The sequence below is a fragment of the Hypomesus nipponensis genome, chromosome 23 (genome assembly GCF_054491055.1).
Source record: "Hypomesus nipponensis isolate SF chromosome 23, ASM5449105v1, whole genome shotgun sequence".
NCBI classification, from domain to species: Eukaryota; Metazoa; Chordata; class Actinopteri; order Osmeriformes; family Osmeridae; genus Hypomesus; species Hypomesus nipponensis.
Window position 1 is genome coordinate 1,717,164 of NC_140383.1, and position 16,729 is coordinate 1,733,892.

Here is a 16,729-nt window from a genome sequence, read left to right on the forward strand (position 1 = left end):
CTCCTGCCTGGCCCCAACACAAGCTCTTCTCCTGCCTGGCCCCCCAGTGGTGGAATCAACTCCCCACCTCCATCAGAGACAGACTGTCTCTCCACCTTCAAGAGAAGGCTCAAGACGCACTTGTTCCGGGAGTACAACGGTACTAAGGAATGGTTTGCTGAACCCAATGCTAGTTTCCTCAAGGATCACAATGACTCTTGCTTAGACTGTTGCTCTTGTTGGTTAGTGGTAGCTGATTTAAACTGTTGTATTCTATTTTAGTTAATCCTATTTTTATTGCTTTCCTACAGGTACACTTGCACTTTGAGATTCATGTTGTTTAATTGTAACTTGTAACATGCTCTTATGGTTTCTTCCCTTTAGCACTTATTTTTTGGTTGCTCACAATGTGTGCTTCTTGTTCTTCGCTACCCGCAATGCTTTAGGCTATCTTGTTGTTATTATCAGTGACCTATGCACTTGTAAAGCTCTCTCTTGGAAGTCGCTTTGGATAAAAGCATCTGCTAAATGAATACATGTAAATGTAATGCATGGTGAATGCGTTTCCAGGGCATGATAAGGGAACAGATACACTTTTTAATGGATTACCGGTAATTAACAAGTTTATTTTGTAGCATATATTGCCGCGCACTACGGTTTGGGTTAGTAAAAAGGGCGCAGTGTTGCACAGCGAGTTGGGTGTGTGACACGTCTGGGAACACACGTTGGCTGCTTGTAAGTTTCGGCTCGAGCGTTAACTGTGAAATATCAACTCGTGCCACAAATCCGACTAACAGTGGTCCTACCAACAGTATTGCTGTGATAGTTTTTTCCTCCCCTTTAACATTTTGCTTTTTACAAATGGGTCTGAGCATCCCCCTCCCATCTTCCAGCCAAGCAGTTGTTCACCATTTGTATACATTTCACTGTGGATTCAACCTTTTACTTGAAAGAACACACTTGCAGTTTTCTTGTAAGAACCATGTGTTTTTTTCCGTTATAAACTGCTAATATCACAAAACACAAGTCTTAAGATTTAGTTGATGCAACAGGGTCATCCTCAAAGCAGTTGAAATTGTCTTTCCTTCACCCTGTACAATAATTAACCATCTGAAGGTCTGACATTCTGTAGGCATACAAACACTTGTGGTGTTTAATAGTTTTATTAACCAGAAGAGTATAAGCAGAGAAATCAACATAACTTCCATATATCAAAGTTTTCATCCATAAAATACACATCTGCTGTCAAGAACACCGGAATGCAAGGACTAGGGTCAGGAACAGCCTTTACAAGAGACCTGTCTGATCAAGTCACAGGAGACAAATGAAGCCTCTTACATTGAGAAGTGGTCTGAACACAGTGGGAGGGAAACATCCAGAAGCTCTACTGAGGCTAGCAGGCTACCCTGTCCGGCTCGGAGACGCCAGCCCAGGAGGAGGTGGTGTCCTGGGCTCCTCCTCCTGGGCTCCTCCTCCCAGGCTCAGCGGGAGAACTGCCTCCCGTCCCTCTTGCCCTTGTTGACGTGCTTGAAGATCTTGGATTTGTGGACGTTCTTGGACCCCTTCTGGTACCCGAAGCCGCCTCCACCTCCTCTCTTCTGCATCTTCACTCCTCTGGTGCTGCAGTGGACGTCTGGAGGAACGCCGGTCAAGGTGTTAACACCTGGGGGTGTCCATGACAACCAACTACAGAAACACCTGGGGGTGTCCATGACAACCACTACAGAAACACCTGCAGCATCTAAGCTACAGCATTACAAATGTTCAGTCATTGTTCAACAAATTAACTAGTTAAAAACGACAGAAGGAAGGATACTGAGGTCGACGTAGGGCGGCACTTTGAATCCGAACGACACCGCCACCATGGGGAGGTTGAGGGTGTTGACACTGTAGATCTGCTTGAGCGAGTGAGAGTCATACGCCCTCACGTACGACTTGTAGGCCTCCTGGGCTGACTTGTGAAGGTAGTAGTTCTTCTCTATCAGCTTCTCCATCTGCCCAGGAGAGAGGAACAGGGTCACATGGTCAGGGGAGGAGGGGGAGTGGGAGGTGGGGGGAGGGTGGGGGACACTAAGGACTTCTCACCTGAGACTGGATATCAGAGATCTTGGTCCAGGAGAACTCAAACTCGCTCAGAGGGACCTGAGGGGAAGAAGAGAACCATGTGACGACCACACGAGGGTACTGGAAATGACACATGGCCGTTATTCAGACATAGGAGCACTAAGCTTGCCACAAGACCTGGACACGGCTTATGGCGCAGACAGAGGAAAGAAGGGAGGAGAGAGAGAGGGGGAGAAAGACAGGAAGGGAGGAGAGAGAGAAGGTGGAGGGTACCTTGGCCTGTTTGAGATAGCGTAGGAAGCCCAGCTCCTGGGGTCTGAGGATGAGGAGGGCGTGGCCTCGGCCGTCAATCCCTCGAGCCGTCCTGCCCACCCTGTGGATGTACTCCTGCAATACAGCACAATACACAATACTACTGTAGTACTACTGCAGTAATCACCCTGTGGATGTACTCCTGCAGGCCTAACAGGGGCTTAACCAGCAATACTACATTACTCTGCAGACTATGGGTAGAACACTACCGTCTATGTGTGTATATGTATTTCGCATGCATTAGTTTAAAATTCCAGCGTCAGCACAAAACATCTCTGATGCTCTCTAATGATCCTTCTGCCGGTTGATGTCCCGGTGTGTGGAGCGCGTACCTTGGGGTCATCTGGAGGGTCGTACTGGACGATCCAGTCCACCTCAGGGATGTCCAGGCCCCTGGCCGCCACGTCGGTACACAACAGGATCCCCGAGTCGGCGTTGCAGAACTGGAAGAAGGTGGTGGTTCTCTTGGTCTGTTTCTGCTTGCCCTGAGAGAGGAGGACCACAGCAGAGTCACTCCACTGACAGGGCCATGTCTGCTGCCTCACACTCACACACACACACACACACGCACACGCACACACACACACAGGCCTCACACACACACACACACAGGCCTCACACACACACAGGCCTCACACACACACACACACACACACACAGGCCTCACACACACACACACACACACACAGGCCTCACACAGGCCTCACACACACAGGCCTCACACACACACAGGCCTCACACACACACACACACGCACACACAGGCCTCACACACACAGGCCTCACACACACACAGGCCTCACACACACACAGGCCTCACACACACACAGGCCTCACACACACAGGCCTCACACACACAGGCCTCACACACACAGGCCTCACACACACACAGGCCTCACACACACACACACACAGGCCTCACACACACACACAGGCCTCACACACACACACACACACACAGGCCTCACACACACACAGGCCTCACACGCACACACACACAGGCCTCACACACACACACAGGCCTCACACACACACACACACACACACACAGGCCTCACACACACACACACACAGGCCTCACACACACACACACACAGGCCTCACACACACACACACACAGGCCTCACACACACACACACAGGCCTCACACACACACACAGGCCTCACACACACACACACAGGCCTCACACACACACACAGGCCTCACACACACAGGCCTCACACGCACACACACACACACACACACACACACGCACACACAGGCCTCACACACACACACACACAGGCCTCACACACACACACAGGCCTCAGACTGTGGTCAGGTTGCTTCTCAGTTTCAGTGTGTCCAGTGGGCATGTGTGAATAGGCACACAGGTAGACAGACTGGACGTTGGGGGTCTCTCTTACGTGGATGGCCATGACGGGCAGGTCGATGTAGTTGAGCAGCTCATAGTGGAACTTGACTGACATGCAGGAGGAGAAGAACACCATGAGCTTCTTCTTCCTGTTCTTCTTCAGGAACGTGAAGAGCAGCAGGAAGCGCTTCTCAGAGGGACACACCACGTAGCCCTGGGCAACGCCACACACACACAAATAAGGGATAAGATCTTTAAGTAAATACGATATTGCCTAACAATGATATATAATGTGAGTCAAGGCCAAGTTTCACTAGTGTGACTCCCAACTTTCATAAGTCTTGATAAATTCTCTCTTCTGTCTCTTGTTCCCTCTTCTCCTTCTACTCTGTGTTCCCTCCTTGTCGTGTACCTGCTCCAGACCGTCCACCGTGGCGTTGTCCTTGTTGTCGTCCACGCCCACGTACAGAGGCTCCTTCTTCAGGGAGATTCGGGCCAGGTCTTCCACCTTGCGTGTCTGGGTCGCAGAGAACAGCATGGTCTGTCTCCGCTCTGAGGGACAAGAGCAGAATCATCAGAGACATTAACTTTCTATTAAATTGCTCCGGTCATTTCTTAGTTTGACAGCGAGGTTCATGTGCAGGACCAGAGGGACGTACTGGGCAGAAGCTTGATGATCTGCTTCAGTTCTTCCTCAAAGCCCACCTCCAGGATCCGGTCCGCCTCGTCGATGATCAGACACTGCAGGTTCTTGAACATGAAGCCAGGGGTGTTCTGCAGACAGAGACCTCGTTAGATATCCAGGTATTTCTATGTTTTCAACTTGTATCAAATGTCTTCATAAACGACAGTGTTCCCTCTGTAATCAGCCTCTGATCGACCTGCAGGTGGTCCAGCAGGCGGCCGGGAGTGGCCACCACGATGTTGACGCCGTTGGCCAGTCGCTGGGCCTCTGCAGAGCGGTTGCTGCCGCCCATGATGAGGCCGAAGGTGTGGACGTGGTGCGCCATCAGCTCCTTCATCACGCCGTACGTCTGCATCGCCAGCTCACGCGTGGGAGACAGGATCACCACGCCCGTGCCTGACGGAGGGAGGGAGGCAGTCAGGAAGATAAAAGGCTTGGTTTCCAATTTAGCGTCTAGTTCCATTTGTCATATTGATCGGATGAGGGAAAACACTAAGGCTAGTGAGATAAATCAAACATATTTGAGAACACTTTTTAATACTTACCATTTCTGGGCATGAACTTGAGTTTGTTGATGAGTTCGATGGAGGGGATGAGGAAGGCCAAAGTTTTACCGCTGCCTGTCTTAGCAGCTGCCAGAACATCCCTTCAAGACAGAGACTGTGTCAGTGGTGGACGTTTGGCTGTTTCATTCTAAAACACATCATTACACTTTGACATCTCGTACACAGACAGTACATGTGGGAGAGATGTGCTGGGATAACCACAAACATTGTGCTGGCCTACCTTCCCTCTAACAGAGGACGAATACTTTTGTGTTGGATCTCAGTCATGTGCTCAAAGCCCATCTCCTTGACAGCCTTCAGAGTGCTCTCGCTCACCAGCGTCTCAAGAGAGGCGAACGACGTGTCCTCGAAAGCTCCTGATCCACAACATAAACATCATGTAACTCATGGATCACAGGAAATGCATAGTCGTGTCAACAACAATGAAAAAACTGAGCATATATCCAAAACGTCGTCGATCTGAAAATTGCACTCTATGCATGACCATTATGACATGACCATGCCTGTGTACATGTTTCAATGTGCAGTCTTGCAAAAGAGCAGAGTGATTCCGTAGACACGAACCTGTCAATCCAGTGGGAAGTTCAGGGCCATCTTCCTCCTCATCCTCCTCATCTTCACCCCCCTCTTTCTCTTCATCACCTTCTTCCTCATCCTCATCTTCATCTTTATCATCCTCCTCCTCCTCTCCATCCTCTACACTTGCTGGTTTGTCTGTGGTCTGTTTGTTGTCCTCTGTCATCTTCATCCCCTCCTCCTCCTCCTCTTCCTCCACATCAACCTCATTCTTCTTCACCTTTTTCACTCCTGAAGTCATATAGTTACATGTACAGCTGTATGGTCCAGTAAGGGTGCTTATAACGTATCTATTATATGAAGAATTATTAAATCATTAAAAATAGATGTATTCCCTCCCAAGGACAAACTGAAAAGGAATGTTCCCTTTTACCTGGACATTCAGCAGCATTGGTAAGCTTCCTTTTCTTTTTCGTAGGCTTGTCATCTGCGGTTTCGTCCATCTCTGTCACGTTTTTCTGTTTCGTCTGCTTCTTCGTGGGGTTGGCTTTAACCGGCTTCAAAGACGACGTTGCGTCGTGACTAGTATCTCCACAGCAGTCCTCTGACAGTCCGTTTGCATCTTCTGAGAACACACGAGCACAATTGAGGGCTCAAAATGCAATTAAAAAATGTACAATCCTTGCGTTATTTACATAATATAAGACACAAATGATTGTTATTTGATGAAACACGAGGGAGAGGGAATGAAAAAACCAACGCATGACAACTTCCGCCAGACCGAAGTAATACAATTTCCCGAGAAAGGGAGATGAAAATATGTTAATTCATCGCCAACTGGGATACTCATTCCAAGAGCGTTATTCCAAACACGTAACAAACTAGCCTAGCCTGTAAACTACCACAGCAAAGGAAAAACTATAGTTTACCAAAGCTTGCTACACAGAACGTTTATTAAGCAAACATTTAAGTTGAATACTAAATACTATTCTATAATATATACATTTAGAAGCTAATTAAACGAACGTCGTCTGAAGAAAATGAACAGCAAGCTGTTTGCTAACTAGCTAAATTATGAGGTTTACGAAGTAAATAGCCATGCTTCATACTAGCTAGCTAGCTAGTATAGCTAATTAGGCAGCCTAACGCTAGCTAAACAAAAACGTAAATGTTAACTGTTCACATATTGACATCACATCACCTAAATCATAAAGTGACTAGTTACCATTCTCTTCATTTTGTTTTAGTTTTATAAGTAATTTTCGCTCTTTATTTTTATCGTTTCTTTTCTGAATTTTCTTCCGAAGAAGCTTCATCTGCAGGTCTGCCATTATTCCAGCTGAGCACGCACGCACACGTGTGTTTAAAGGACCCGTCTTTGGCATCAATTTTACTGCCTGACGGGAAATCCGCGGACTCACATAGTCGTCATATGTGATGCCAGACTGCAAATAGTCTCGAAGTCCACCGCCAATATTTTACTGTATATATATATATATATATATATATATATATATATATATATATATATATATATATATATATATATATATAGAGAGAGAGAGAGAGAGAGAGAGAGAGAGAGAGAGAGAGAGAGAGAGAGAGAGAGAGAGAGAGAGAGAGAGAGAGAGAGAGAGAGAGAGAGAGAGAGAGAGAGAGAGAGAGAGAGAGAGAGAGAGAGAGAGAGGGCACTATCATTTTGCTCACCTGGAGAACCCGGCTGTGCTCTTTTTCGCTCCTAGCTTCAGACCTGACATGGGGCGTTGTTTTTACTGGGGCACGTTAATCTGCTGTGCCCCAGTAAAATCTAAAGTTCGAGTTTTAACAATTTACTTTATTAGTCAGTGCATTCATTTAGATTGCTAATCCCGGAAAAATAAACACAGTAGGCTACTGCTCAATGCTTGTAAAATCAAAGCAGTTTAACCAAAAACACAAACCGATGCCTGCAGAAATCCATGTCACCGCGCTCTTCCGAGCTTGCCAAATAGCCACAGCAGCATGCACACAGAAGTCCAGGTGTCGGACTTGGACACAAGAATTGAGGTAGGCTAAGAAAACATTACAAAACTAAAGAAAGTTTCAAACTGATAGGCCTACCGATCATCTTATTTTGACTAAAACATAAAAACAATATTACATGAAGCGCATAACACAGTAGGCCTATTTGCTCTCAAATGAATACGAAAATGAATGTGCACTGGCATTAACTATTGATGTCCCTACCAAAGACCAAGGTGAAGTTAGTTTCATATTTGACATTTGTCTCACATTCGGAAGACGCTACTTTGCGGTGTCGCGTTAGGGACCGGGTGAAAACTACCCCTACGATCTTGAAAAATGATGACTTTTATAATATTTTTATGAACATAAAACCTCAAACGAACAGCAGAGTATTCCAACAATGTCTATACCTCTCCCTGCCACCAAAGCTGATATCAAACCTGCGTCCCTGAACTGTTGCATAGTGGGATAAGCAAGGGGAGTTTTTATCTGAGTACTGTATTGTGCAGAGCATGCTTGGAAGAAAAAAAAAGAATAGGGGCCTGTGCCCCAGTAGAGTTTTATGTCTAACAACGCCTCTGAACCTGACCCACGAACCGGTAAGTAACTTGTACAGCTGAGCTAATTACCGCTGGGCGGGATTGCCTGAGCTAACCAGGGCAAAATACGGTGTTGATATCACATAGCCTGGACACATAGCTAGTTAAGCCAAAGGCAAGCACACCCAGCCTGCACAAAACGTTAAATTATTTACGGTTTGACGACCACAAGAGGGCAGAAGATTGTAACGCAAACCGGTAAGACTGTTGAATTTTAAATTAGCAGAAAATGTGTGTAGCTTTAGAAATGAAGGCAGGAGTATTTGAGAAAGGAAGGAAAGGTGGAAGCTTGACAAAGAAGAGGTAGGGAGGGTCTCCACCTGTCCCTGTGCTGTGACAGTTATTTCAGTACATGTACATGAGCTCAACCTTAAACCAGTAGGCTACTTATTGCCACTTGTATCAGATTCCTTCAAACTCGTATTATCCCTCAACACCTTTTAATGAAAAAGTTGTAGCAATATTGCACAGGTGATAAAGAAGAAACAACATATATTTCATCTATTTTAATATTCTATTATTTTATTTAGTTTTAGTGGTTTAGTGATGACTGGAACAGTGAGTGCTCTTATTATGTCTGCCTGTTGTTTACTCTACTGTGTCTTCAAAGTATGCGTTGTCTTACTGCAAGCAAAACCTTCCTACAGATAAAGTAACCTGAACCTGAAAGAATCTCAAATGTTGAGTAACATCAGTATCATTGTAAAATCATCAAATCACAGAAATACTGTAGGAACTTTTGTCTTTCTGCTATGTCTGCCGCTAGACAAATAAAACCAGACACCCCCTGAATACAACAGCCAAACATGCAGAAATGTCTGTGAGGAAGAGATGAGCGATGTATATTTATTCCTCCTTGCTCTTGAGCAGCATTCCCAGCATGCAGCTGTGCAAATCCACCTCCCCAAGATGCAAACTTCAATAGAATCCATAATAACTGGCAGCAGCCTTTATATAGAACCACCCCACCCCACTACACCCCACTGGGAACCCCAGGATGGGGCCCTTGGGCACCCACTGTTCAATTGTCTGAGAGAGTATTTGTTGGTTTGCATATGTTTGTCTGTGTGTGTATAGTCTTTGTGTTTGCATGTATTTGTGTGTGGTATAGGGATCCTATTGTTAGGTTATATTTCAGCTACAATTGCAACATCTCGTATACGTATATGCGTATATGTGTATGTTAGTAATTAGTGCTTTTATAAGTCGACTTTAAGCCTACTTTGGATTGAACTAGTGTTCTTTTCTGTTCAGTATGGTTACAAGGTTTATTTATCTATACTAGTCATACAAAGAAGTTAGTCCAGAGGTAATAAATAAATAAATAAATGAATGTATCAGGATACTACAACAGAACACGGTTTGTGGGGTCAGAATGGCTGCACTTCCAACAGTATATGAAATAACATTACCATCATTTTTTTGAATACTTTATGAATACATCTAAATTAATCCCTTACTTCATTCTAATTAAAATTAAAATACATTTATCAGAAACATCCCTCTTTTTAGAAAAAAGCAAATCCTAACTTTTTTTTTCTTCAGCAGTGGTTCAACTCCTCTTTTCCATTATTTGAGTGCATGATTAGGCTTTCATAGACTAGCAGCCACTGAGTAATGTTGCCTGCCGCAGAGCAGAAACTAATGAAGCTCTTAAAATGCACACATGCTCACAAAAACGAAACATTTCAGATACATCCATTTATTAACCTGGGCCATCGTACGGTAGGTATGAGGGCCCAGGTTAATAAGCACAAGGAGGGGAGACAAAATAGAACTCCATCATGTTGAGATGCTCTATATTGACCCTATCAATGTTGTGTTACGAAATAATGGAAAGTTACACTTCTCGGAGCTAGTTATGGAGCCACGCCATTTTTGTGAGTGTAGACCACCAACATTTGCAATTTTAGAAAGGCATTTGCTCGGGAATGGTTTCAGTAGATAGTAAATTGGTCTACGCCAACTCTTTGATGCCCTATGGCGCTGCCGTTTGTAATTATACTTCCTCTCGTAACTAAAACGTAGCCAAGCGTTTCGTTACCTCGCCTATAGCCTAGCCCTACTGCATTCTGCCCATTAACGCTTCACTCTACCGCGCTTGCGTTACTTAAGTAGGTAGAAAGTCCTGAAAAGCCGGTGAGATATATCCATTACCGGTTATTTCAACTGAAGACCCTTATTAGCATATTGAATTTTTATCAGATCCATCCCCTTTATCTTACGGTAGTGTCTGTTACACTGTAAGCTCGCATTGTACATGCCACCATTGGACTTCGTGTGCTAACGCAGAGATGTCGTTTCGATCCCCCGACTGTGCAATTAGAGTTTGCCATTGTTGATTATGTAATTCTCGCTCTCACTGAGCCACTTCACAGCCGCCACAAACAATTTGTTTTCCTCCCTTTGTTGCTCACTCTGAGCGGATTGGGAATCTCTCGCTGCAGGTTGAGCGAAGCATAGCTCATGACTAATTCATCAGCTCAACATAATATGCGCATATTCTCCTCGTTGAGCGACCGGGAGTGGAGTGAAATATCAACCCCATGGGTTTCTTTTGGAGGATTGGGATTGTGAAAAAGTCGCTTGCAGGGTGCCTGCATATCTTTCCACCCACATACGGTAAATAACTCGGAAAAGAAGTGGTGGTCCTGGTTCCAAAAGCCCCTGATAAGAGCTGAAGATGTGTCCAATCACCTACTCCAAATGTCAACCTTATGGACCGCCTATACTCTGCATGGAAGATGCACTAGGGGACAGTTTGTGTGGTAACATTCTATAATTGGTCTGCCTTTTATTTTGGTTTTATTTAGTTGTTCGATCAGCAGAATAATTTTTCTGACAAGGAGTGTTGAATTTTCATGGAGAAATGTGAGGGCATTGGCTGTGCTTCACTGCTGCAGGCTATTTCTAACAAGGTGTCTCTGTGGATTGGTCAAATGCGAGCTGGAGTTTGTTTACTTACAAGTTCCCATTGGCTACTGTATTCCTGCCAAAATTGATTTCCACCCCATTTCCTGTGCAACTGATGTGGTTAATGTTTGGTCTGAAGCTTTGCTCTTACTGTTGGTCACTCACAGCCACTGTGCCTCAACTAATCTCTAAATACAAAATACATTGTATTGTGTGTGTATATATTGTGCTGTATATTAGATTGAAATGGAAAAAAGTATGATGTTGGTGAGACAATTATTGAGGAAGGAGTTGATTAACCCTCGTCAGAAAGAGTAGTGTCAGCTTTAGTGTTTAGTTTTTTAACAATAGAATTTTCATGATTTTGAAAATGCATGAAGACGAAAGATGAAACCGATAATGACTTTGTGAACTGTCACTTGTCTGCCAATAAAGGTTACCATAAAACAATGTAGTTTGGACAGGCTGGATCTTAAAAACGTGGCTTTGCTCCAGATGACGAGAGATTAGCGGGGGCTTTCATCAAGCCCAGAGAACTGTTTGTTTTGTTTTATTTTGCTCGTTAAAATCTCCCAACAGGACTGTGCCAGCCCCACATATGGTGACGAGGGATTACAGAAGCAATTTTCTTTTTTGACCTTGCGCAACTTCATTTTCCAAATCCTCTAGAATCTCAGTGATGAGTTTTGTCAGCTTCTGTCTAGCCTTTGCCTAAAGACTGTTGCAGTATAAACACGTTTTGATGACAGTTGATGAAGGTTAAACATTTATCTTGGTCCTAAAGGGGCTGTGCTGTGTGTTATGTCCTAAAGGGGCTGTGCTGCTGAAGTAAAACTAAATTAGCCGGATCTCTGGTCTAACACTAAGAGACGTCAACACAGCCATTTTACCCTTCAACCATTGGTGTTGTGTGACCCATTGATGATTGGGTTTAGCCAATGTCCTCATTTAAATCAATCCCAAGGTACCACTGCCACAGAAAGGTAAATTATTCGATGTGATAAGTGTTGACCGTGCTTGTAGGAATTCCATTAAATCATTACACAGACAAGAGGGGAAACATCTGCTCGGATAGCAGGGTGGAGGCCATGTCGTTCAGCTGTCAGACATGGCCCTCCCTCCTCTCTCTGCTACCAGCTCTCTGGTGTCTTAGGTCAACATTTAATAGTTCCTCTCCTCCCCCTCCCCCTGCGTGGAAGGGTGTACTGTTCACTCTACTGAGACAGACGGAACGAAAACTAAACCACCTGAAACTGAGTACCTGGTCGCAGCAGGAGGAAAGAACAGGACTGTCTGACTCCCATTCATCTGTCTCCTCATCTAAGTACGAGGAATTGACAAATTGCCCAAATAAACTGTTAGCGGGCCTAATGTGATTGTTGTCCAAACAAAGTGATTGTTCTTTGGAAGGAACTGTCTTTGCGCCAGATAGACAGGGATTGCATTCACTAACTGTAATAACTATAAACTGAATCTCATCGAATGCTTTATTCTGCTAGGCACTCATGGGCACAGATCGATGGCCTATCAGGGTGCTGCGATACTTAATCCCGGAAAAATACACAGTTCTGTAGCTGATTAAACATAATAGTGTATAGCATCATATAATATATACAGTACATATTATAACATAAGTATAGCATCATATAATATATGCAGTACATATTATAACATAAGTATAGCATCATATAATATATGCAGTACATATTATAACATAAGTATAGCATCATATAATATACAGTACATATTATAACATAAGTATAGCATCAAATAATAGGATCATTTTTGATCAGTCTGTCTTCACAGATCAATGGATTGATATACTGTAAATGCTGACTGCAGGTGATTTTTTCCCATCACTTGTATTGCACACAAAAGAAGCGTGTTTGAGTGTGTGATTCCCCTGCTAATGGCTTCTGTTTGGAAAGTGAGAGTTTTGAGGCTTTGAGGGTAATTCACAGCACTTCCCACTTCCATCAAAAGTCCCAGTTCTTCAGTAAGTCTATCAGTCTCGCTGCCAAATGCTAAGCTGCCAATCCTTGTTGGTAGGGATATTTTCACACTTCTTGCTGACACTTACCCTGAAAGCCTTTTAGCATGGCGTTAAATGTCCAGGATGATTTGTTTTCACCGTTGATGTTGGAAAAACAATCTGCAGATCTGTGAAAAGCCTTTTACTTGACAAAGCAATTGGAAGCTCTGCTTTTTTTTAAACAAAAACTGCCATGTTTGAGTCCATCCTCACCTCCTCCATCACCATCTGGTAAGCTGCTGCCACTGCCAAGGACAAGAGCAGGCTGCAGCGTATCATCCGCACTGCTGAGAAGGTGATCGGCTGCAATCTGCCTACCCTCGAGGACCTGCACACCTCGAGGACCCTGAGGCGAGCGAGGAAGATTGTGGCCGACCCCTCCCATCCTGGACACTCTAGCTGTTCCAGCTACTCCTCTTTCCATCCTCTACTGGCCTCTTCAACAAGGCCAAGGACTCCTGTGTTTTAAATGTGTCTTCATTGAAACCCTGCATTCTTAAATGACTAGTCAGAACAGGACAAGATGTCACTTATCTGTGATGATTGGTTCATTTAACCGCCCGCTATCACATGCTATCTCACATATAAAAGGTACATTTTTAATAGCCAGATTTATGAAAGTAATTAGCTGCATCAAAATGCAAATGATCGCACTTGATCGACATCTTCAAACCAAAAGCTCAACTCTCTAAAGAAGACATCTTTATCTAAACAAACACAAGGCACTCCAGTCTTCTGTGCAGACTGTGGCAAAATCCTGCTTGAAGGACAATTGTCACTGAATAGTTATTTTTGTTTCTACCAGCGCTGACAGCTTTGCATAATCAAATGTGTTTATTGTTGAGAGCGACTGTATGTACACGCGTGTGGGTGTATGTGTGTGTTTTGCAGCTGTGTTCTGATTCAGCCTCAGCCCTCACAGGAGCTTGGTCTACAGTAACCAGATGGTTTGTGATCATGACCTGAAAAGTGCAGGCAGACCGGCACCACACACACATGCCCCCCCCACACACACACACACGCACACACATGCCCCCACACACACACACACACACATGCCCCCACATGCACACACACACACATGCCCCCACACGCACACACACACACATGCCCACACACACACACATTCCCACACACATGCTCTCACACAATCCAGTTGCTCCACGATTACAACATCCTTGTAACCAGTAATTGCATGGCAGGGTACAGCGGCTGCCACAAGTAAACCTCCAATTTAAATCAGACTTTGTAAACCCTTTAGAAACGTGCTGTATGTGCTGTATTCCTCAGACCACTAGAAAAGCCCCTCAGCCTGGCCAACAATGCTCACATCACCAGTGTGAGCCTGGGGACTGGCTGTACTGACTGGCTGTGATGACTGGCTGTGCTGACTGGCTGTGATGACTGGCTGTACTGACTGGCTGTGTTGACTGGCTGTGCTGACTGGCTGTGATGACTGGCTGTCCTGACTGGCTGTCCTGACTGGCTGTACTGACTGGCTGTGCTGACTGGCTGTGCTGACTGGCTGTGTTGACTGGCTGTGCTGACTGTGCTGCCAGGATCCAGCCCAGCCTCCAGTAAGCCAGGGGATCACACCCATTCGGTCGGCAGCCTGGACCACATTTGCAATTGACCCAAATTGTCTGTGTTCCTCTCTGAGTAAATAGCAGCTTTGCTTCTTTATGTGGATACAGTTGAAGTCTCCAAATCCTTTAAGCATCCCAGATTATTGTTCCTCGGCGACCGGGCCAAGCGTGATGAAGAGAAGATAGCTGTGGGATTCATGTGGTCTGAGTATAGCCGTGTCTGGTGTACAGAGACCGACGCGTGGTCAGAGGAGGGTTTAGATCTGAACTCCAGAAGGACATGCTGAACCTTAATGAAGGGATACTGAGCAGCTCAAAGGTTTGGTTCATAGGATGATCAGCGGGGTCTAACTGTACCATTTGTCAGCATTAGGACTGTAAGTGTCTTTAATAAAGAGGATCTGTATGAATGCTTTGGTTAATGTGTTTGGTGCTCAGGGTGATAGTCAAATTAACTCTGCTCAACATACGCTGGTCCCCCATGCATGAACTCTGAGTGCTAACAGGAGATCCAGATGGTGTGGCAACTGGAACCATATCAGGCACGATACTTTCAGCAATGCATTCTGGAATTTGTAGTCAGTACTTATTTTGTGTTAATGACAGCTGTTAGAAGCCTATCAGCCATATGTTTCATAAAAAATGTAAATACAAATTCTAACAAAAGACAAACGAAGTACCTTTCACATAATGTTTGTGTTCGGTTGCAATACACACACACACACACACCATACTCTCACACACACATTTCATATTACTGTAATATATGTGTCTTACTATCATCCATTATTGAATTGCATGGACACAGCCGGATGGATTATTTCTGAGGTAATTAGCAATTCATCACATTTAGGTATTAAGGGAATTGGATCAAACCAGATGAAACTGATTCACAGAGGAGGAAAAATACCTTCTTGTGTCTCGCGAGCCAAATAGATTTTTCTTGGTGAAATGATTCCCCCTCGTCATGGTCTCTGATTGTCATTGTTTACATGAGCAGCTTGAGGTGACATGGGATTTCATCCTCTAAGAGCGGTGGAAGCACTACAAGCTGTATTGCTTCCAGGACATGACATCACCCAGCCAGCCTGGCTGAGCCAGGCCTTTAACTGGGAACCCACATGTTGCCTATTCTATTCATATGTCTTCCCTGCCATTGGCTAAATGCTGATGGTGTTTTCTATAGAATCGGAGGTGAGGGGGGGGGGGGGCGACCCAGTTAGCGACATGAGTTCTGCTGCTCCAGCCTCCCCCTCTTCCTGTCCACCTCACATCTCGTCCAGTCTCCCCCTCTTCCTGTCCACCTCACATCTCGTCCAGCCTCCCCCTCTTCCTGTCCACCTCACATCTCGTCCAGCCTCCCCCTCTTCCTGTCCACCTCACATCTCGTCCAGCCTCCCCCTCTTCCTGTCCACCTCACATCTCGTCCAGCCTCCCCCTCTTCCTGTCCACCTCACATCTCGCCTCTCCTCTTATGTACTAGCTGTGAAATATATTATTATTGTTTGTTTATTGTAGCTTGCTTTTCTACAGATACATTCTTGCACGAGGTTCATGTTGTTTAATTGTAACTTGTTCAACTGCTCTTATAGTTCTTCCCTTTGGGACTCATTTGTTTTTTCACAATATATGCTTCATGTTTTGGCTACCCGCAACGTTTGGGACTATCTTGTTGTTATGATCAGTGAGTGACCTATGCACTTTTGTTAAGCTCTCTCTTGGAAGTCGCACATGACGGCCTCTCATAGCTGACTGGCTATGAGGTGAGATTGAACCAAGTTCAGTTGAACTCTTTTTCAATCCAACTCATTTTTGGAAAAATACTTCTTGAATTCAATTTGAAGCGTTAAATTTTTTGAGGGCAAAGACAAAGCTAAAACGGATTTTACTTCAAAGGACTCGTCTATCCCTTTTGTGGTTTCACTGTCTCCTTGTCATTCGAGTTTTCTTTGTCTTTAATTCCCTCTGGAGAGTAAATCTAGACGGTAGCTCTCGGTGTTAGAACACTACAGATCCTCTATTTCAACGTTAGCCAACAATTGTCCGCTGGTGATACTTCACTGAGTTTTTCACAGATACTGTTCAGCTTTGGTCTCATTCCATCGGCCTGGTTCGTCTC

The 16,729-nt window shown here is 44.8% G+C and overlaps 1 protein-coding gene across 1 annotated transcript; it reads right to left on the minus strand.

Annotated features, from left to right (window-relative positions):
- Positions 1-1,123: 1,123 nt before the first annotated feature.
- On the minus strand, positions 1,124-6,850 carry ddx18 (DEAD (Asp-Glu-Ala-Asp) box polypeptide 18). The gene is made up of 14 exons (XM_084689133.1): positions 6,702-6,850; positions 5,910-6,101; positions 5,525-5,767; positions 5,181-5,316; positions 4,940-5,040; positions 4,591-4,790; positions 4,369-4,483; positions 4,122-4,261; positions 3,762-3,923; positions 2,688-2,840; positions 2,317-2,430; positions 2,065-2,121; positions 1,796-1,973; positions 1,124-1,612 (listed from the first exon to the last, which is right to left on the minus strand). The coding sequence occupies exons 1-14, from the start codon at positions 6,805-6,807 to the stop codon at positions 1,461-1,463; spliced, it is 2,049 nt and encodes a 682-aa protein (XP_084545259.1). The 5' UTR covers positions 6,808-6,850; the 3' UTR covers positions 1,124-1,460.
- Between the last annotated feature and the right edge of the window lie 9,879 nt (positions 6,851-16,729).

Excerpts from the sequence above, each read along its gene's own strand:
- ddx18 (XM_084689133.1), bottom strand. The coding sequence starts at position 6,807 with ATGGCAGACCTGCAGATGAAGCTTCTTCGGAAGAAAATTCAGAAAAGA. Across the intron at positions 5,041-5,180 it reads CGTCCTCTGTTAGAGGGAAG|GGATGTTCTGGCAGCTGCTA; the intron begins GTAGGCCAGCAC and ends TCTGTCTTGAAG. Across the intron at positions 4,484-4,590 it reads GCCTGCTGGACCACCTGCAG|AACACCCCTGGCTTCATGTT; the intron begins GTCGATCAGAGG and ends CTCTGTCTGCAG.